The 22,480-nt window shown below is 55.2% G+C and overlaps 1 protein-coding gene across 50 annotated transcripts in view; it reads left to right on the top strand.

Moving 5' to 3' along the window:
* NCOR2 (nuclear receptor corepressor 2) overlaps positions 1 to 22,480 on the top strand; it is a 176,720-nt gene that overhangs the window by 61,538 nt on the left and 92,702 nt on the right. For 47 of the 50 annotated variants that reach the window (NM_001044576.1, XM_084993226.1, XM_084993227.1 and 44 more), the window contains 5 exon segments: positions 7,755 to 7,821; positions 14,058 to 14,230; positions 15,078 to 15,171; positions 18,101 to 18,279; positions 21,964 to 22,018. In NM_001044576.1, coding sequence (NP_001038041.1) covers positions 7,755 to 7,821; positions 14,058 to 14,230; positions 15,078 to 15,171; positions 18,101 to 18,279; positions 21,964 to 22,018 — 568 coding nt within the window. 50 annotated transcript variants of the gene reach the window in all.

Consider the following 22,480-nt stretch of genomic DNA (forward strand, 5'->3'; position numbering starts at 1 on the left):
ACAGGTGGTGCAAGGTCCTGGAGCTGGACCCAGCTGATGGGATCACAGAGAAGGCCGGCATATCCCGAGGGGGTAGGTCAGGGAGAGGAAGGTGCTGAGCCACAACAGGAACGCCTAGTGAGGAGTTTGGGTTTTGTTACCTGCATAAGGAGGCCAGTACTGAGGTGTAACTGGGAAGTGATGTGAGTGGACTTTTGGGAGCCAACGACCCAGGGGCAGGTTGAAGGCCACCAGCGTCTGGTCCCTGTGACTAGTCACTCTCGATGCTTCAGTGGCCCCATCTGTGAAATGGGAATCATAATCGCTGCTGTCTTCTGGGGTTGCTGAAGATTGAATGACATGCTATCCCTGAAGTGTTGTGCTCCGTGTCAGGAGTATAGGAAGTGTTCTGTGATTTTTGTTCTTGCTTTATCAACAGAGACCACAGGAATTATCCTGGGAATTCCCGTTGTGACTCAGCAGGTTGAACCCGACTCATATCCATGCGGATGCGGGTTCCATCCCTGGCCTTGCTCAGTGGGTTAAGGATCCGGCGTTGGCCGTGAGCTGTGGTGTAGGTTGCAGACGTGGCTCGGATCTGGCGTGGCTGTGGCTGTGGTGTGGATCTGGCGTGGCTGTGGCTGTGGCGTAGGCTGGCAGCGGCGGCTCTGATTTGACCCCTAGCCTGGGAACTTCCAAATGCTGCAGGTGTGGCCCTAAAAAGAAAAAAAAAAAAAAAAGAGTTATCCTTCCTTCCTTCATTCAGTGAATATTTGTGAGCACCTGCCCTGTGCCAGGCACTGTTCTGGGCCCCGGGGAGACTGCAGCAGATGGGGCTGACATTCTGGTGGTGCAGACAGATAATAAATAAATACGTCTGTGATCTAATAACAGCTTGATGAGGATGATAAGGCAGATCAGGCTGGGGCTGGGATGGAGCGCCCCACTTCTCAGGTTGCCGAGCCTCCCCAGCTCTCCCTGGCTGGCCTCCCCCCACCTCCCTTCTCCTGCTGCTGTAATTGCCACCAGGTGGAAGGTCATCCCCTCCCGGAGGACCTTGCCCTGTCACTTTAATTTCTCTGTGTCTGCACGCCTCGGCCGCTGAGTTAAAGTTAATTTCACGCTTGACTTCCTGCTGCACCGGCAATTTCGGATGTGTTGAAGTCACCTGTACCCACCTCGACGGCTGTCCTCTGCCACTGGCCTCTTTGGGAGATGTGGGGGTGGCTGCCCGTGCTCCCGGGGTGGGGGAGGGCAGGTGCGGGATACTTGCTTGGGGGGGGGGGGTTCTTAGTCCCAGACCTTGGGAGTGACTCCTCAGACTTCTCAGGCTTTGAGAAGCAGCGGAAGGGCCTGAGGACAACCCCAGAGCATCACTGGGTGCTCTGTGGAAGGGCTGCCCTGCCCTCTGCAGACAGGCCCTACAGGGAGAGCTCTGGGCTGACTCACTGAGCCAGGGAGCCCAAAAGCGATTCGGTGAAAGGGCGGGGAATTGATGCAATGGTGACTGTTGCGGCTCTTGTGTGTTCTGCTGTGGCCACCCTGTCATGTTAGACCCTTCTTTCCTCTCCTCGGGGCCTGGGAGCCTGCTGGCTCCTTGTGTCTCTTCCTTCCCGATTTCCTCCTCTTGCAGACCTGCCACCTTCAGGGTTTGGCTGGTGCCCGGGGACCGGGCAGGTAGAAAGGGCTCTCAGGACTCAGGTTGCTGGTAACAGGACCTCCTGGTCTTGCTCTGGAGGTTCAGAGATTTTAAGGAACTTCCCCAGGGCCACACAGCCTAGACCTGCCCGATCTGCACACGCAGCGTGCTTTTCTTTCCCAGGACTGCAGTCCGGCCACTGCCCCCTGTTAGCCCTGTCACCTCGGGCAAGTCACCTCACTTTGTCAGTAAGTTGGTCTCCTTGGAGAGTCATTTTAACATGGGAAAAGTGCTTGGCCCCCAGTAAGCATGGCTCAGACATCAGTCACCCCGGTCTGACAGGATCTCCCCCAAGGCATTCAGGGCCCTGCCCGGGCTGCCTTCCATGGTTGCAGGGGGCGGGTCTAGCTTTCCCCGAATGCCCCACTTTCCCCCCTCCAGTTCACTGTCACCCTTAGTGCCCTGGAATCCAGTGCTCTCCTCACTTCCTTCTGCTCCCTCGATTCCTCTGCTTCTCCCAAGTCTCAGCTCAGATCTCTCCTCCTCCAGGAAGTCTCCCCTGACTGACCAGGCTGTCTTTTGGCAGGACTTCCCCTTAGGCTCCAGGGCCAGTCCCACCCACAGCGTGGCCAGACTCTTCCTTGAATGTCCAGAGACTTCCTATCTCCTTTCTGCTCCTTCCTAGTTCCCATTCCCCTGCCTAGTCCAGTATCAGCCGACGAGGTCTGTATCTCTTTATCGGTTGTGCTTTTTAAATCCTGACTTCTCCGGGAGACTGTAGATAGCCTTTGCACCCCATAAATGTCTCTACTGGTGAACTCATCGTGTTGCTGGTCCGTTGGCCCTCCAGAGCTCTCTGAGAGAGACTCTGTTCTTTATTTTTGCCAGACAAAATCTCAGCAGAAAGGATTTGTCTGCAGTAAGCTGTTTGCAGCTGCTATGCTTAAACACTGCTTGGGACAAAACAAACACTCAAAAAATGTGCCAGAAGAAGGTTGCACAAGCAAACATCCCAAGCCAGATGTCCAGGGGCGCACAAACCCAGATGCTTGCCTCCAGGGCGGGGACAAAATGAGAGTGGGAAGGGCTGGTGGGAGGCAGTAGGGAGTGGTGGGGACTAGTGGTGAGCTCGTCACTTCTAAAGGGGCCAGCAGGCCTCAGTTCCCAGCCTGTGGCCATGAGGGAGTATGGCCAGGCTGCCTGATTTTTCTTTAGGAGAAGCTTTAAGTTCAGCCCTTCCTGCAGGAGCTTCTGGTTTTCAATACTGGCAACGAATTCAGATTTTTTAGAAAGCACCACAGTCCAAACACAACAGGCTCACGAGCTGGCTCCCACTTGGTGGACTGTGCCCGTTTGCAACCTGTGGACTTGACATTTGTCCTCTTTGGCAGTAAGCAGATGCTCCTAGGTGCCAGGCATGGTGCTTGTTTTGGAAGGAAACCCGGATCAGCCTGGGAGAATTCATGCCCTCCAGTAGCTTCAGGGAACAGAGGCGGCTGCGTGTGTCACCTCTGCCCCCACGAGCCTTTGTTCGCACTGGGGCCTCTTCAGCTTGAAGCCACAGCAGCACTGCTTGCTGAAGACTGTTACAGGCTGTGTCAGTTTCCTCGGGCTGCTGGAACCCATCACCACAAACTGAGTGGCTGAAAACTCCAGCAGTTCGTTCTCTGGAGGCTGCAAGTCCGGAGTCAAGGTGTAGGCAGAGCTGTGATCTCTTGCATCGTGCGTCCTCCAGCTTCTGGTGTTTGCCGGCATCCTTGGCCTTCCTTGGCCTGTAGATGCCTCAACCCTCCATCTTCACGGGGCCTTCTCGCTGCGTCTTTTCACGCCACCTTCCCTCCGTGTGTGTCCGTCTCCATGTCTGAATTTCTCCTTTTTATAAAGACAGCAGTCACATGGAATTAGCACCTGCCCCCCCACACCCTGCAAAGACCTCATGCTTCATGACCTTCAAGACCTGATTTCCAGATAAAGCCACATTCTAAGGTACTGGGGGGTTAGGACCCCAACATCTTTTTGGGGCGATGCATTTAAATTCATGATATACATCAAGTCCTCTGCAAACTCTAAAGTAAATTGTTTGATCTCACTGTGGCATTTCAGCAGATTTTGTCCCTCTTCCCCCTCCCCCACCACTCCCTTTTTATTCTTTTTATGGCTTCCTGGTGGCATATGGCGGTTCCCAGGCTAGGGGTCAAAGCGGAGCTGCAGCTGCTGCCCTACCCCACAGCCACAGCAACATGGGATCCAAGCTGTGTCTGTGACCTATACCGCAGCTTGTAGCAACACCGGATCCTTTAACCCACTGAGCGAGGTCAGGGATCGAACCTGCATCTTCATGGATATTGGTCGGGTTCTTAGCCCACTGAGCCGTAGTGGGAACTCCCCTGACCCTGACATTTTTGAAGAACACTGGTCAGGGGTTTTGCAGAATGTCCCACAATTTGGGTGTGTCTGATATTGTTTCTGGAGGGGCTGGGCTTGTGGATTTGGGGGAAAAGTCCCGCAGAGGTGAGGTGCCCTCCCCATCATGACACAGGGGGGGCACCTGCCACCCCCAACTGGAGGTGTTCGTGTTACTACAGGTGGTGTTGACCTTGACCCCCCCTACCCCCACCCCCACCAGGAGGTGTCAGACATGTCTCTCGTGTTGCTGTCTTTCCTGTCCCTACTCTGTGCCTTAATAGCAAGTTACCATCCAGCCCACTCTCGAGGGGAGGGGAGGGGAGTCCAGCTGCACCTCCTGGATATGTTTGAGGGGCGGATATCAAAGAATTTGTGGACGCAAGTTAAAACTGTCACAATGATTGGTATTTATTTGGGGGAAATGCTTTGAGGCTGTGCACATTTCCTGTCTCTCCTCCAAGTTTTGCCAGTTTAAGATTCATGCAAGGGTCTTGCCTGAAGCAATTACCACTGTGGTATCTAACAGTGATCTTCTGCTTCCTTCAGTCCTTTGATGTTTATTAATTGGAATTCGGGGAGTTCCCGTTGTGGCTCAGCAGGTTAAGAATCTGACTCAGTATCCATGAGGATGTGAGTTCAATCCCTGGCCTCCCTCAGTGAGTTAAGGATCCAGCGTTGCTGTGGCTGTGGTGTAGGCCGGCACCTGCAGCTCTGATTCGACCCCCTAGCCTGGGAACTTCTTTTTAGGTGTGTCCCTAGAAAGCAAATAAAATTGCAGTTCTGTAAGGAACATTTGTCCTTTCTCCCTCATTCATTTATTTATTCAATCACTTATTTATATCCATGTGGACACATGGATATTTATTTTATTCTTCCGGTTATAATCTAGTGTTATTTAGCTTGCCTCTTAAATTGTTCCAGCTTTGGCCATCTTTTCAGGTTAGGTCCTGCCTGTGTCCTTCTGATCTTGTTTTTCATTTTTAGCATTTGTTACTTAAAGATGTCCTGGGCTCATCTTGTGTACTTCCTGCCCTAGCTCTGGACTCAGCCATTCTTCCGGGAGAAATACGGCTCTTTTTATTGGAGGATGGTGTTAGAGACCAAGATCTTGGTGCCAGTGGGCTCATTGCTCTTGGGCTGACATCACTTCTTTTTTTTTTTTTTTGAAGTCCAGATCCTCTCCTGTGCCCCAGCCCACAAGACCGTGTACAGCTGGCTCTGCCGGTCTCACTCCTCCCCTCCCCTGTCCCTGCCCCACCTCCAGCCACATGCGTCTTCTCTCTGTTTTCTGCGTTTGTCCCCACTTCAGAGCCTTTGTGCTCAGTGCCCTCTGCCGGGAGCACATCTCCCTCTGGATCTTTCCACAGCTGGGTCCTTCTCGTGATCAAGATATTGGTGCATGGCCACCTCCGAGAGACTTTTCTGTTCCCTGAATCTAAAATAGCTATACCCTCCCCACCCCCAGTCGCTACCCCACTCTCCCTATTAAGTTCCCCAATCCAGGATTATCTTGATTATCTTGCTTATTGTTGGTGTGGCCCCTCTAAAGTGTCACCTCCATGAGGGCCTGGGACTTTGCCCGTCTTGCTCATCTCTGTGTCCTCAGGGCCCAGAGCAGTGCCTGGCACATAGTAGGTGCTAGTCAACATTTGCTGAATGATGGAGGAGATGAAAGTGTGATGGTACTGCACCCATTATTCAGATGAGGAAACTGAGGCTGAGAGACCTTCTGAGATTTGCTCAGAGACGCCCGGCCTCGGGATGAGGGGTTGTGGTCTCAGCCTGTGTGACTGAGAACCCCCAGCACTCACCCTGCCTGGGACAGGGGATGCTGATGCTGATGTAAGTCGTGAGACCTCCAGGTGAGAGACCTGGCCCATGGGAGGTGAGACCAGAATGACCTGGGGAGTTAGAGGTCGCCCCCACGGACCCTCCTGGAAGTGGGCGTGGCCTTTCCTTGTCAGGGGCAGGGCTCTGGGCCCAGCTCGGGTCCATAAATGAAGAGGGAGTGGGCAGGCTTATCAGTGGTTCAGACTTGAGATGAGGTAGTGAGGGTGCCGACTTCTGCTGGAAATCACAGTAGGGCCTGGAGCCTCTTGTCAGCCCGGGGCTGAGGTGTGGTGGCAGATCTGAGCACGCTGGGCCTGGTGGTGGCCTCTGAGGCGGTGGTAGGGGACATGGGGGCAGAGAGTGACTCCCCATGGGGTCCCTGGGGTGGGTTGATTCCAGGCCTTTCAGCCCCCAGGAGGTGCTTCCCTCAGCTGCCAGGACCTGGAGTGCTCCCCCCACCACCCCAGTCTCCCACCTTTTCCCGAGGTTGGGGTCCTGGGTGGCCCACGGGCACCAGGTCTCCTGGAGCCTGGACAGGATGTGGCTCCCAGTTTTTGGTGGGAGCTTTTTGTAAGGGAATTGGACACAGCTCAGAATATGAGCAAGTTGGGGGACCCCCTTGGTTGAGGGTCCTGAGGGCAAGTTGGGGGACCTCTCCCCAGAAAAGTTGATCCTGCCACATACCTGGATGGGGGCCAGCAAATTCATGGGCCTGATGGGCTCCTGGGGCCTCTCTGACCCCACGGGCCCCAGGCTGCCAGCTGCCATGCTCTGCTGTGTGTTGGAGGTTGTGGGGAGAGGGCCGAGGGAAAGGGGCACCTAGGGTGTGTCTTCCAGCCTTTTCTGTATCAGTTGGCATCTCTGCGTTGCCCTCTGGGCTCTGTCCCCCTTTCTTCTGATCCTGGCTTTCTCTGCCTTCCAGCCTGTCGCCCTGTCTCTCTTCCTCTCTACTGGGCTCCTCTCCCTCTGGGGCTCATTGCACCTATCTCTCTCTGTGTCTCTTTCTTCCTCTGTCTCCCTGCCTCTCTCTCTAAGGCTCTGTCTGTCTGTTTTTTCTCTTTTTTGGCCTGTGCCCATGGCACACAAAAGTCACCAGGTCAGGGATTGAACCCAAGCCACAGAGCCACAGCAGTGACAACACCAAGTCCTTAACCACTAAGCCAACCAGGGAACTCTTCTGTGTCTCTCCTTCTGCTCTCATTCCCTCTCCCTCATTTCTGGTCTTGGCATCCCTGTCTCTCTTTCTCTCTGAACTGCCCACATCTTCCCTGGGAAGCACCCATAGCCCTCTGAGCTGGCAATGCTGTGTGCCGCCCCCTTGGTTGAGGGTCCTGAGGGCAAGTGGGAATCTGGATTCCCCAGTCTGAGCCATGAGATCCCTCAGGTGCTTCGTGGGACAATGGCCTGCCCACATCTCCCCCACCATCAGGGAACAAAGCAGGGGCTTAATTAGAGCTGACCTGGGGGACACCACGGCCAGACCCCGAGATCCCACCTCTGTGTGGCTTCAGGCCACAGGGGGCTGGGTCTCTCTGGCTTGTGTTCCTGGTCTAAGGCTTTGTCTGTTTCTCTGAGGCCAGTTTCCTGTGGCAGAGGTGGCTGACTGGAGAGGGACTCTGGGTGCCTGTAGGGGTAGTGGCAGTTTCTGGGCCAGGCAGGAGGCCGCAAGACTTCGCCCCCACTTTGGAGCCCTCTTTTCTGCAGCCCACACTCAATCTAAGTGTGGTTGGGGCACCTGGTGTGGGACAGAGGATGGATGCCCATTGGCAGTTCGTGGCTCGCTCTGGGGGCTACAGGTATCGCTTAGTTCACCGGGAACCAGTAAGGGGGCTAACTTGAGCGAGGGCTGAAATACCTGGAACCCTGCATTTCTGACCTGTCTCATCTCCTTCCTGCTTAGAAACCAGGCGATGCGGAAAAAGTTAATCTTATACTTCAAGAGGAGGAATCACGCCCGGAAACAATGGGTAAGTCATCACAGCGGCCCCCAACCCCGGAATCTCTTCTGCTGCCCCCACTCCTCCAGGGACCAGGCTTCCTTGAGAGCAGAGACAGGCCAGGCCGCTCAGGCCACACCCACCCCACCAGACCCTTTGGTTCTGCAGCTGTCTCATTACTGAGTGTCCAGAGTATGAAGAAAAGCCAAGGGCAGTGGGAGAAACGGGAAAAGATAGCAGCTGCAGTGATGCTGGGGGCTTGGGGCTGAGGCTGGGTATGGGCCGGGGCTCGGAATTCTGCCCCTCCTTTTCCAGCCTGAAAGGGGAGGAAACAAAATCCTGGCTGGGAAAACTGGTTCCTCATCAGAGGACCTGTTGTGGACATTGTAGGCGGAAAGAAAGAGGTTTGCTGGAGGAGGTGGAGGATTGGGGTGGTGGGAGCGCCTCATGGCAGTGATTGCAGGAAGCTCCCTTAGAAATGAGCTTTTCCCAGCCCACTGTGCCCATTCCAGGCTCAGGAAAAGCTGGACCCCCTTGCTTAGAAATGGTATGGACTCCTGTATCCTGCTATACACTCTAGTGTCTCAGCTGAGAAGCTGGCCCAAGGCAGAGAGGGTGCAAACGAAGGAACACCTTTAGTTGTGGTTTAGGGTGGCTGTTTGCATCACTGACTCTCTGGGGGAGGTTAGGGCCCATTGGTAGAAGGGGAAATACTCATTAGTATTCTTTCAGCTGGGAGAGGAAGAAGAGCTGGCTCAGATGGGCTTAAACAGTAAAGGAATTTATATAACTGATAGAGTCCGAGTGGAGTTCAGGAGTGGTTTGATCAGGTTGTACTCTCAATTCTATGCATTTTTTTTTTCAGTTCTGCATATTAGTACATTCAAAAACTGGTTTCTTTTTGGAAACCAGTTTGACCCAGATGCTGGGCAAATGGGAAGCTAGGTGGGTGGCACTCTGGACCCCAGGGCCCCATGGGGTGAAAAGTGGTGGGCTTCCCAACCTTGTCTTTCTCAACTTCCTCAGACTCCCAGATTGACTGGATGGTGCTCAGAGGCATCTGGCTGGGTAGACAGAGTTCCTGAAACGGGACATCCCATCTTATTCATCGAATTAAGAAATATTTACTGAGCCCCTGCTGTGGGCCTGGTGCAGTGCTGAGCTGTGTTCAGCTGTGATAAGTGCTGTGCAGAGGGTTGGGGTTGGGGTCGGAACAGCTGGATGGGAGTGACCAGAAAGGACCATCTGGAGGTCTGAATATCAAGGAGAGGGCAGTGCATGTGCAAAGGCCCTGAGGCAGGAACCAGCCTGGAGTAACACGGGACAGAATATGGCAGGCACATCTGAAGTCAGGGCAGGAGTGAAGGGATTGTGCTTGAAAATCCTGGGAGCCAGGTCACTTAGAAACGTTTGCTCTCAGCTAGGATGGAACTCCTAGATTTTATTCTAAATACAATGGGACACTTAATTTATTCTTATAAATGTATTCTCAATGAGGAATACAAAGTCTTTAATAGAAGAATTCTTAGTTATCCAGAAAATTTGACAGTCAGTCAGGAAATTGGACAGCAGAATACAATGAATGTGTATATGTGCCATGATCTAGAATCCATCATGGTTGACATTTCTTTATATTAGCTGTGTGTGTGTGTGTGTGTGTGTGTGTGTACGCATGGGTGTGTGAATGTTTTTGTGTTGAACCGTTAGAAAGGAGGTGCAGACACCCAGACCTTCACCCCACTGCTTCCCTGTCTCTCCTGGAGCAAGGAACTTCTCTCATTATCACACCCCAAATTCCAGTCTTTCCACAGAGGTTCTGCCTGGGCCTGGGGCTCCTCTGGGGTGGGAGGAAGGCCATGCAATTTACATTTTACAAGGGATTTACATTTTACAAGGGTCCTGGCAGCTGGTGGGCTGGTGGAGTTGGGTAGGCGAGTTCTTAAGAAGTCTCCCACTGCCCCTTGGGGGTCCCTCGAGGGGGTGGAGGGGGAATGGGCTTACGTAAAGATAGAGGAACTGGAGTCTTCTAAGAAATTCTGGGTGGCTTTGTGGCCAACTTGAGCCTACCTTAAGAGAGGCCCTTGTGAAAATGAGTTTGGAAACCGCAGAAGCTGAGACAGGAGGTATCTGGAATGATGTTGTCCTTGTTCTTATATAATAAGCCTGAAGCCCCATGCATCGTGTCAGCCAGGACCGGGTGGGGGCTTGATCAAGACGGCCCCCTTAGCTCAGCATGCCCCCTGCCCCCACCGTGAGTCTGCTTGGCTCACTCCTTCGAGGTTCCTAGGACCTTGAGTAAGCTGCCCACGCTCTCCCCGCACGCCTGCTCTGCCCACAGAGCTGAGGCTCTTCCCCCAGAGGGGTGCTCAACCTCTGCCAGTGCTGCCTGTCTTTCCCTGAGAAACTGAGCTCACTCCCTGCCCCCTACTCCTGGAAGCCAGATTGTGTGTGTGTGTGTGTTGGTGAGGGTGGGGGTACTAGGCTGAGTCACAGATGAACAAGTTCAAACCCCACCCATCATACCCGCTGTGTGTCATCTTGGGAGAGCTGTCTTACCCCAAGCCTCGATTATCCTCATCTGTGAAATGGGGTCATGGCGAGGCTGCAGGAAGGGTGAGTGCAGTGCCTGGCACAGGGAGCCTGTGTGATTGATGGTGGCCTTGCAGGATGGATCAGTCAGGGGCTGAGCTCAGCGTGGACGGTGGATGTATTCATTTCCTGAAACTGCTGCAACAAATGACCACAAACTCGGTGCCTTCAAACATCAGAAACTCATCCTCTCTCACTATTCTGGAGGCCAGAAGTTCATGATCAAGATGTGGGCGGGGCTGCGCTCTCTCCAGAGGCTTCCTGCCTCTCTCTTCGAGCTCCTGGCGGCTCCAGGCGGTTCTTAGCTAAGGCCTCATGACTCCCTTCTCTGCCTCCATCACCACCTGGCCTCTCCCCTCTCTTCCCTCACATGGACGTCTGTCATTGGATCTAGAGGTCACCCTAATCCAGGATGACCTCATCTCAAGACGCTTAACTTTATTGCACTGAAAACACCTTTTGTTCAAAAAAGGTCACATTTATAGATTCTTGGGGTTAGGATGTGGAGACATCTTTTGAGGGGAGGGTCACGATCGAACCCACTAGAGTGGATATTGGCGTGTTTTCAGCATAATCTGCTTTTTTTCTTTCTCCTGTCCCCTCTGTCCTTTTTATCAATTTCTTTTTTAGAGACAGCTAAGGGTTTGCTCACTCCTCTCATATCCCCCACACCTCTGAGCTTCTTATTTTTCGTCCTCACACACAGAGTAGAGTTGTACCCCAGCTTCCAGAATTAGAACAAATAATAACTCAAAATAAATCAAAGGCCCCAAAGCAAGAGCTAAAGCCATACAGTTCCTAGAAAAAAAACCCATACAGGTGAATCTTTAGGACCTTGGATTTGGCAGTGGATCTTGGGTGTGACACCAAAAGCATGAGCAGCAGGAGAAAAAGTAGACACCCTAGACTTTATGAGAATAACCATCAGGATCTTGACCTCCTTGTCGCTGACTGCATGACCTCAGGCGACAGGCTGTTGGCCCTAAGCTCTGAGCTCCCGCCTGTACAAAGGGGATGGTAGTCATAGCTTTTTGGGGTTTGGGACAGTGAGTCCGCTGGAAGGAATCGGTTTTCTGCCAGGCATGTGACGTGGTCGTGCTTAGCCAGCGTCAGCCGTGGTATGATGGTGGTGATGGTGAAGAAGAACGGGACGATGCTTTGATGATGGTGGTGATGACAGCGATGATGAAGAAGAAGATGAGGAGAGTGATGATGGTGGGATGGTGAGGATGATATGGTGAAGAATTCCCACCGAGGAGTTCCCGGCATGGCGCAGCGGAAACGAATCCAACTAGGAACCATGAGGTTGCGGGTTCGATCCCTGGCCTCGCTCAGTGGGTTAAGGATCTGGCGTTGCTATGGCTGTGGTGTAGGCCAGCAGCGGTAGCTCCCATTTGACCCCTGGCCTGGGAGCTTCCATATGCTGCGAGTGCAGCCCTAAAAAGCAAAAAAAAAAAAAAAAAAAAAACCCACTGAGAGTGAGCAAGAGGCTGAGGGTGACTTGTCGTCACAACACACACAGACTGTGGTCTTAGGGGCCCATGCTCCTTTTCCTCTCAGGTTCTTGCTCCCAGCATCCCACAGACTTGCTTGGTGGTATTTCAGCCTCTGAAGTGTGAGTGTGAGAATGTACGTGTGTGAGTTTATGAGTGTGTATTGTGAATCTGACAATATTAGTGTGTGTATTTGGCATGTGAGTGCATGTGTGTGTAAGGGAGTATGTGTGAACGTGTACACATGTTTATGTGTGTATGTGTATAAGTGCATGCGTGTATGTGAGTGTGTGATCTGCTACCTCCCCTGGTCAATGGGGCCACCCATGCGCCTGTGTGTTTGTGTGTCAGTGTGAGTGTGTATGCGTAAGGGGGTACGTGTGTATGTGCACATGTGTATGTGTGAGGATGTGTCTGTATGTATGTGTGTATGTGTAAGTGCACGTGCGTGTGTCTGATTGTGCAGTCTGCTTCCTCTCCTGTCCAGCGGGGCTGCCCGTGTGGAACCCCCCTGATCAGGGTCAGTGCTGCCCCAGGAAGGGCCAAAGCCACTGCTGTGCACTGTCCCGAGGAGCCCAGTACCCTCCACCTTCAGTGGACAGAGAGCACATCAGCACACAGGCCACAGCAGGTGGCACTGTGGTTAGACATGGAGGGGGACTTCCTCATCCTGAGAGGTCCTCCGGAGCTGCTCTCGTCCTTACAGGTGGTGCTTGGGGCTGGGCAGTGTGGCTGGATGTCATCCCCTCATGGCCGTTCCTGCTGTGTCCCTTTGCTCCATGAGGGCCCAGGCAGGGCTGGATCGTCTTGTCGGCCACCTTACCTGCCCTCCACTGGTGGAGCTGCTTAGTGGCCCTGGGGGTTTCTTACTCGTCTTCACCAGAAACTGCATTGTTTTCTCTGGCCCATTTTGGTGGACATCTTCTCACCTTTTCCTCGTCTGACGTATTGCTCTCTGCTCTCAGACCGGGGCCTCTCTGTCCAGGCTGAGAGAGTGGAGAGGGTCCCCTGCTCTGGTGGTGGGCTGGACTGTGTGTCTTTCATGCTGATTCCCACCCCGGGGGTGCTGGCCTCAGCACACGGCCATGAATCCGTGTGGCTGTTGTTTGCTACTTGAACTTGATCTCCCAAGTGCGGTTCTTGGAGCAGCACACATCCGTGTGGGGCCCCCAGGAGCTGGGGGTCAAGTTCTGCTCCTCCTCAATGTGGGCCTGACAGCCCTTTGGGGTCATCACGCTGCTGGGTTTGTTGAGGAACAAAGTCACAGGTGGCCTTGGTCAGAAGCTGAAAAACGGGGTGGGGTGGGGGGTGTTGGGCATGAGGACCAGAGACGGGTTTTCTGATTATGCTGAAGCATCAAGAAGGCATTCAGGCGAGACTCCCAGACCACGCCATCTGTCCATGGCAGCTGTTAGAGACAGGGAGACGGGGGTCTCATGGGCGGCCGGATGCTCCCTGTCTGCTCCAGGTGCTCCAGGTCAGGGTCACCTTGGAGACTTGGATGCCAGGTAGCTATATTCTGGGCCAGGAGATGGGGCGTGGGACGGGGGTGTCTTTTCTTTAAGGAAGAAGAGACAGCAGGAAGCACTATGGTTAGACCCAGAGAAGGACTTCCTTGTCTTGGGCAGACAGCAGCTTGAGGCTTCACACCTGGTTTTTGGGCCTGGGAAGCATGGCTGGACCTGAGGCCAGGGGGTGAGGAACTATTCAGAAAGTGACTGCTTTCCATGGGGCCGCCCCCCACCCCCACCCCGGCCTGACGGACACCCCCGAGCTGCACCATCCCACACACCCCACACACCTTCTTGGGATGATGGAAATGGTGCCTGTGTGCACTGCCCACTGCGGACAGTAGCCCTGGCCCACAGAGACATGTGGCTGGGGGACCGGGGACCTGAATTTTAATGTTACATGACTTAAACTTAACAGCCACATGTGGCTGGAAACTTTCTGTATTGGACGAGGCCTTTCTAGAGGGAGGCCAGGAGGGTGGCCCATTTCCCAGGGCTAGAGGAGGCCCGGCCCTTAGGGCAGATCTCAGGGTCCTCCTGGGTCTCCCTGTGTGCCCGTGCGTGGTCACCTGTCTGCCTGTGCGAATTGCCGAGTGGGGAGCCAGAGGTTGGGGGTGCTGGGGGTCGGATGCAGCAGGAACCGCTGCCACAGGGCTCCCCTGTGCCCCCCCAGGAGCAGAAGTTCTGCCAGCGCTATGACCAGCTCATGGAGGCCTGGGAGAAGAAGGTGGAACGCATCGAGAACAACCCCCGGCGGCGGGCCAAGGAGAGCAAGGTGCGCGAGTACTACGAGAAGCAGTTCCCCGAGATCCGCAAGCAGCGGGAGCTGCAGGAGCGCATGCAGAGGTGAGCGTGGGGCTGGCCCCCTCCCCTGACCTCCTTCCCCACCTCCCAGTACCCGGGGCGGCTTGAGGCACTGCCAGCAGAGGACGCATGGCCACCATGCCACCAAAGCACAGCAGGGTGTCCAACTGGCAGCCCTGGGGGCTGCCTCAGGCCCTTGGATGTGTCCCTCGGGGCCTGCCTGGCTTTAACTCTTATTTGAAAGGAGCTTTTAATGGTGCTTTCCTTCCTGTGTGCCTCGGGCTGGTACCTCCCAGCTTCCTTCTTGTATGTGGTGGCCCACACGGCCCCAGAAGGAGCTGAGGTTGAGATCCCTGGTGTGGACCAAAGGGGAAGGTTGTGGGTCTCCCGCGGCGGCCGCGGGGATTGGGTGAGAGCCAGTGCAGGAGAGCCCGGCGCAGAGCAGATGCTCAGGGACGCGTGGTTTCTTTTGTGGCGCAGACAGGGTGATGGGGCGTGAGCAGTGGTGATGGAGTGCTCTCTCTTTAGTGGACACTCACAGTCCACATCTCCTCCAGTGCCTCCCCCTGGTCCTGGGAGACGGGGGGCCCCCTTCTCCCCACATCTCAAGAGAGGGTGCTGAGGCCCTGGGCCCAGAAGCAGAGCTGGGATTTGCACATGGGTCTGCATGGCTGGTCTTTGGGGGCATCTTAGGAGAGCAAAAGCACTCTGGCATTTCTGGATCAGGGCTTGGGGCTGTCCACGTGGGTGTGGAAGGCCTGGCTCCTCCCCGCTGCCCACACGCCGCCTCTGGGGAAGTTGTGGGCTCAGGTCTATGCCACTGTGCCAGCCACCGCACGTTCCCTGGCTGCCGAGGGGCCGGTCCTGAGTGTGTCTCTTTGGTCTCCAGCAGGGTGGGCCAGCGGGGCAGCGGGCTCTCCATGTCGGCCGCCCGCAGTGAGCACGAGGTGTCTGAAATCATCGACGGCCTCTCGGAGCAGGAGGTGAGTCCACAGCCTTGACCCTGACCTCGGCTCTGCTCATGGTGCGGGTCATTTACCTGCTGGGTTGAAACCCAGGGGCCTGTTACTGACGTTTGGGCAGAACCCACATGGATGTTGAAGCACCAGGGGAGTAGCCATTGCCTGTCCCCAAGCCTGAAGGACAAGTGGAGAGAGGGGCGCTCCTGGGGCCATGGAGGAGGGGCCACCTCCTAGGACATGGCCAGGAAGGGCCCCATCTCTGATGCCACACCCGCGAGGAAACTGGGGATAAGTGCTCTGGCCTCTCACTTCTCCCACCCTCTCACCTAATTTCAGGACTTCCCATTGGCTGAGCCCCCCACCCTCCCGAAGCCAAAATGCCAGGGAGCTGTGGTTTCTAGGTCAGCCTCCCAGCGCCCAGAATCGGGGGCAGAGGGGGGGATTCCCAGCTCACCAGCTGTCCATCAAGCCGGAGTTCAGCCTGGGTGACCCTGGCTGTGGTCCCTGGAGCCAGGGATGACCAGGAAGCAGAGAGGGGGCGTGTTTGCTCCTGGGGCAGGTCTGGTGCTGGCCCATCCCTTCCTAAGTCTTGTAGGTCAAGCATCTATGGACCGACCAGTCTCCTGGCCCCCAAATTCCCAATTCCATAATAGACAGGAAGGAGCCTCGAAAAAGGAAGGGGGCATATTCTTCCTGGACAGGCTTGGTCCCGAGTGGGCCTTGCGTCCAGAGAGAGCTTTTGTCCGGATGGGAGGTATTAAATGGAAATTAGTGAAAATGAGAGGAAATTTAAAAATGCACTTCCTCAGCTGCATCAGCCACTCTTCAAGTGTTCAGAAGCCACATGTGGTTAGTGGCCCAACACTGGACAGAACAGCAAACACCGCATTATCGCATAAAATTCTATTGGGCAGTGCTGGAGTTCCTATGGTGGCTCCGTGGGTTAAGAACCCAAAACAGTGTCTGTGAGGAGATTCAAGTTCGTTCCCTGGCCTTGCTCACTGGGTTAAGAATCCGGTGTTGCTGCAAGCTGCTGTGTAGGTCACAGTTTGGTGTTGCCGTGGCTATGGCATAGACCTCCAGTTGTAGCTCTGATTCAACCTCTGGCCTGGGAACTTCCATGTGCTGCAGGTGCGGCCCTAAACAGAAAAAAAAAAAAAAGAGAATTGGGCAGTGCTGCCCTAGGCACTGGGTCTCACATGGGACAGAGTCCAGGGGATGGGGTGTCTGGCTAGAATTGTGGTTTCTTAGGGTCCAGACCCAGAGGTTCTGATTTAGCCAGTCTGGGGCAGGGCTCAGGAATCCGCCTTTTTACCAGGCTGCCCATGTGTTTCTGACAAAGACAATTCAGACTATCTGGCTTTTAAAAAAGAGCTTTCGTCTTAAAACGTCCCATGATGTGTCCCTGTTTCAAATATCAATCCCGCTTTGGGCTGCAGAAAGCAGAACTCAGCCTTGGCTCACACCTGTGGGTTTGCTCAAGCCCCCATCCCGCCAACACTGTGGCCACATACACGTCCCCACAGTGGTGTGGACGTGAGTTTCGTTTGCCTTGGAAGCAAGAGGAGGGTGGCCCTTTCCTGTACGTTCTCTGCCTGACGCAGGAGGTGTGGCATCTCAGCTGATTCACTGTCCCCACCACCCCCATCCCAGAAGAGCATGTCTTCAGGTCCTGGCCACACAGGAATGCAGCTGCCAGTGTCCTCAGGGATGTTGAGGAAACGGCGTTTTGGGCGTGATGGTTGGAAATGGAATTCAGGGTAGAAACGTCATCTTAACCAGCCCAGGCCAACCTGAGGTTCCCTGGGAGGGGACTGGGTGTGTGTGTGGGGGGATTCACTCTTTGAGAGGAGCTTTCAGTAGCCAAAGCTACTACTATTGTGGAAGAGACAGGAAGGCAGCCCACCTCAGCAGGAGGGCTGAGCAGGGGGCGGGGGCGGTGGGGCTCCTTGTGGGAGAAACCTCTGTCCCTGGTCTGCCATCACTGTGCATCCTGGGCAGCGGAGGACGACGATGATGGCATTGGAGTCTGCTCTGAGTGCTGGGGGCGCTCCGTGGGGGCCTTTCTCTTAGCCAAGGGTCAGGGCTGTGCCCCTGCTTTGCTCCCTGCTCCTGCTGGGAATCCCCAGCAATGAATGGAGAGCTTGGATGTGGGAGGCTGGGCAGCGGATCCTTTGAACTGGCTGACCTTGGCTGGGCCGGGCCCTCGCCTGCCTCCGGAGATGGGTAATTAATCGCCAGTAATGGGCTGGCTGCAGAGATTTGGGGAAATGAGTCCAGCTGAGTGGCGGCTCAGAGCCTCTTAATAGCCACCCCAGTGCATTATAAGCGAGCCTGCCTGGCTCCTGCTGTGCACGGGACTGGGCAGGCTTGGTCCCAAGTGGGCACGCTTGAAGGAGCTGGATCCAGGGCCAGGGGCGGGTGGCTGGGGAGGAAATGGTTCTGCAGCTTCCCTGGCCTCTCTCAGAGTGAGGCAGCCCCTCGCCCACACCCCGTGCCCTGTGAACCTGGAGGGCCAGGCCCCGTCTCCTGAGCTCGTTTGGCCCAGCTGGCTGCCCATCTTTCCAGCACTGTTTTACGGCTCTTGCATTTCCAAATGGAAGATTCATTGCTCCCTCCTTACTGCAGATAAGGTGACTGCTGCTCTCTGTGTTTAATTTACAGCCCTGCCCACCATAAACCTGTCTGGGACTGCCTTTCAATTCTCTCTTCCCCTTGCACAAGCTGTTATTATTTTTTAACTCATCAATTGCTTTCTGTCTGGTTTTGCCTTTTTCTAGTTGTTGCTTGGAACATCCCTACCCTCTGCTCCTCACCTGGGTCCCCTGTGCTGGCTGGCGGGAACACTACCCCCCGCCCTCTCCCGCTGCCCTCACCCAGTCCTGGCCCCGCCATTTGCCGTTTGGCGCTTTCCAACCCAGGCCCTCTGCCGTCTCCTGTTTCCCTCCAGAACCTGGAGAAGCAGATGCGCCAGCTGGCCGTGATCCCGCCAATGTTGTACGACGCCGACCAGCAGCGAATCAAGTTCATCAACATGAACGGGCTCATGGATGACCCCATGAAGGTGTACAAAGACCGCCAGGTCATGAACATGTGGAGCGAGCAGGAGAAGGAGACTTTCCGGGAGAAGTAAGTCTCCAAGGCTGCAGTGGGGGCCCGGCCCGGCCACTGCTGACCCCTTGGGCGGCCCTGTCCTGAGAAATCTGTCTGGTCAAAGTTTGTCCTGGCTTCCGGGGACTGCCAGGGGAAATGACCATCACCTGTGTGGCTTACAATAGCAGGATTCTGTCCTCGCACAGTTCTGGAGGCTCGAAGTCCAAGGTCAAGGTGTGGGAGGGGTTGATTCCTGCTGGTGGCTCTGAAGGAGAATTTTCCAGGCCGCCCTTTCGCGGCCTGGCACCTGGTGGTGCCTGGTGATCTCTGTCACTCCTCGGCTCATCGATGGCTCTCTCAGCCTGTCTTCACGGGTGAGGTTCCCAGAATAGGGGTCGAATCGGAGCTGCAGCTCCTGGCCTATGCTACAGACATAGCAACGTGGGATCTGAGTCGCGTCTGCGACCTACACCACAGCTCACGGCAACGCTGAATCCTTAACCCACTCAGCGAGGCCAGGGATCGAACCCACATCCTCATGGATACAAGTCGGGTTCATTACCACTGAGCCACAACGGCAACTCCCTCTCTGTGTCTTCTTTTCAGATAAATTCACCAGTCCTATTGGATTCAGGACCCACCCTACTCCAGTATGACCTCATCTTCACTAATTATATCCTCCGAGAACTCATTTCCAAATAAGGTCACGTTCAGAGGTTCTGGGTGAACGTGATATTTGGGGGACACTATTCAAACCAGTACAAAGTGTCAGGGCAGCTTTCTGTGAAATGGGGCAGCATGCATCAGAACGAGGCAAGAGGACCTTTGAAGCTGTACTGGAGCCTTGGGCAGGGATATAGGTCTGGCCAGTGGCTTGGGGGTTTTCATTTTACTGGCCAAGTGGCTATTTGTGGGGCATGTCCTTCCTCGCAGACCCAGGACAGATGTTTTCTGGGTTTTGTGCATTTGTGCCTCTTATCCCTCATAGCAGCATTACCAGGCCATCCCTATTACACAGATGAGGAAGTAGAGGCTCAGAGAGGTTAAGACACTTAACAAAGGTCACACAGCTTGCAAATGGCGGCAGCAGGATTCAGATTCCCCCAGCTTCGGGGCAAGGGCTCAGCTGCTATGGAAAGGCTTGTTGGAGAAAGGGGGATGTAGAGCCAAGGAGCGGGAACTGAGGGTTGCTTTGGAAAGCAGAGGCAGGAACTGGATGCTAAGGGGTGAAGCTTGGGACTTCTAAAAATGACAGAGGAGAATGGCTGTTTTGGGGAGATGAGTAAGGAGTCAGATGGAGAAAGCCCTCCTTTCTCCCACCAAACTCGAAAGTTGTGACCCAGGGAAGCACATCCAGGGCACAAAGCGCCTCCTCAGGACTCTGGCCCCCCCGTGAGGCGAGAGGGTAGGAAACGCAGGCACACATAGAGCCTCAGTGTTTAGGCAGGTGGGCGTGTTGGGCCTGGCCACTCGACCTCCACGTCCATGTCCCCCTCCACCTCCAGAGAAGACCTCACCTCCAGGAGAGTTTCTGCAAAAGAGATGACCAGCGCTCTGCAGCCATCTGCTGTGGGGCCAGGCCGCAGGGCCTGGGGGTCTTTGTGCCCTTGGCAGAGTGGGGTGGCTCCCAAGTGCCAGATGGGGCTTCAGGGACAGGGACGATTCCAGGTCATGGGCAAGGCTGGGTGTAGCAGCTGGCACAGAGAGCAGGACTTGGAAATGCAAGAGGAGCGATGAAAGAGGGTCTTGCATGGAAAGTCGTGGGTTTTGTTCTTTGGGTTTTTTTGGAATGGCTTTTGATTATGGAAATTCTAAAACAGACATAAAAGGAGCCGGATGGTAGAACACACCCTCTAACACAGATTTCTGCAGTGTTAGCGCCTCACACAGATTCAGCAGTCTTCCACAGGAAATCGTACTTTGGGGAGCAATTCCCGTGATGTGTTTGGGGTTTACTGCTCAGAGACAGAAAACCCAGGTCCTTAGCGGCTCATTTCTAGGTTCTCACGGTCGCAGACCTGATTGTTCTCCTTATATGAAGTGACTACAGAACAGTCATGGATGCTAAGAGTTACTGTTGGCTTGGTGTTTAAATTTCCCCTCATGTATTTGATATTTCTATTTATTTATGCTTTCTTTAAAAAAAAAAGTTTCTGGGGGTGCTTTCTGTGTTTGGCCTTTCTGGAGCTTTCATGTCGCTATTCTAACGATTTCACACTCTGTTAATCCAGTAGCTGAAGAAGGGGGGACCCAGGCTGGGCAGGTATCTGCTGGGGCCCCCCTATGACAGCTTGCACCTTTTAAGGTTCTCGGAGACCTCTTGTTTTCAGCAGAATTAATAGCACTTGGGGCCTTTGACAGTTGTGTACCAGTGGCGTAGAACTCCACCAGTTACTGGCTTTGTGACTTGGAGCTTCTATTTCCCTTGCCTGAGCCTCAGTTTCCACATCTGTAAAATGGATGTAGTCACAGTGTCTCCTTATTCAGCGTCTCTAGGTGCTCAGTGCATAACAATCAGTAAACGTCGGCGGAGGGTATAGGTTGGAGGGGGGTGAAACAGGTGCCCTAAGAGATTCTCAAGTTTGATTCCTGGTCTCCTGGGGACTCTCCCTCTGCTTGGGGAAACCTCGAGGAAAGGATTCGGGGGGAAGGAAGTGTCACTTGGGCAGGGAGAGGAGGGGAAGGGAAGATTTTTTCTGTCTGGAAAAGAAAGGCGTTGGGGTGTTTCCAGCTTTGCAAACTGCCTGAGGCAGGTTCCTAGGCTGGGAAGCCTGCCTGGGACTCGGACTCGCGGCTTCCTCTGGGAAGAGAGAAGAGGCCGTTCCGGATTCTCCAGTGTCTGGTTGGGAAGCAGGGGAGGGGCCCCCTGGCTGCCTGCCCAGCCATCTGGAGGGCTGGGCAGGACGATCGCCAGGCGCTGGCCCAGGCTCCCTCCCGGGGTCCCAGGGCCCCTGCCTTGCCAGCAGCCTCTTCTCTCCCTGGGGGAGACCTCAGGGCCGGTGGTGCTTCTTGGGGACGGGCAGGCCGAGGCTCCGCCCAGCCTCCCCAGGGCCCCAGAGCAGCCTTGACCCACATCTCCACCCCCGCTGTCCGCCTGCTCCTGTGGCCCTGACATTTCAGCCAGGCCGAGCTCTTTCCCAGTAATTCTCCTGGCAGCTCAGGAAGCCAGCTGGTGGGGCGCCAGCTCCCCGCCACCCCTCCAGCTTCAGTCCCTTCTTGCCTCCTCCTGGGCTGGCTTGCCTTCTGCCTGCCTCCCTGCGGGCGCCCAGAGCCTCTGCTCCCACCTCTCCCGGGGAGGCCCGGCGGCCTCACCAGTCCTGCCCTGTGACCTCGCCAGTGGGGGCCCCTGAGTGGGCCGGGCAAGGCCCAGCTTCCCAGGTCCAGCCGGAGATAGAAACAAAAGCAGATTTTAAAAGGGGGGGAACCCCAGCAAAGGGCTGCATGTAATGTCCTCATTTTTCCTGGAACCCGCCTCCAGCAGGACAAACAAATGTATTTTCAAAGGCGCTAAAACCAGTGACTCACTCCAAGGAACGCCCTCTCTTACCCCTCGGTCCCGCCCGCAGCCCTTCCCACACCCCCCTGGGCTTAATTGCTCCGAGTGGGGCGGCGCCCGTCCAGCCGGGCCAGCGGAGATGGCAGGCGCCCGGGAGCTCGGCGGCTGCCCAGCCGGGAAGCTCCTCTCGTCCTGGTCTCAGGGCCGCCCTTCTCTCCCTACAGGTTCATGCAGCACCCCAAGAACTTCGGCCTGATCGCATCATTCCTGGAGAGGAAGGTAAGTGCCTGCCTGCTAGCCCTGCGCCATCCGTCCCTTTTGGCGTCCACTCCTGCCGCGGCCTCCCGGGCCGGGGAGAAGGACCCTCCCACCCCGCCCACGAGGCCTCTGCCTGCTTGCTCCTTGCTTTCCTTACTGTGTCTGCGAGCACTTCCCTCCTTCCTCCCTCCTGGGAGAAGCAGCCACAGGCCCCGCCCCGGCCCTGGGGGTGGAGCTAAGGCCGGGAAACCCCAGGAGAGCTGTGTGCACTGCAGGCTTCTCCAAAGACCGCTCCTTAGACAGGGCAGCCAGCATCCTGACAGATTGGGCTCAGGTTCCAGAAGCCATATGCCATGCCTGGCCTCCTAGTTAAGGCTGGATGGGCAAGAGTGGTTGTCCTCTGGGGTCCTGGACGAAGTGACCCTTCTAGTCCCTCTGATGGTCACTCTATGTTGATAACCCTGATGCCAACCCTGGCGTGTG

The sequence above is a fragment of the Sus scrofa genome, chromosome 14 (genome assembly GCF_054392235.1).
Source record: "Sus scrofa isolate SSC_HxYL_T2T_F1_AM1 chromosome 14, Sscrofa_HxYL_maternal_Yorkshire_Landrace_v2.0, whole genome shotgun sequence".
NCBI lineage: Eukaryota > Metazoa > Chordata > Mammalia > Artiodactyla > Suidae > Sus > Sus scrofa.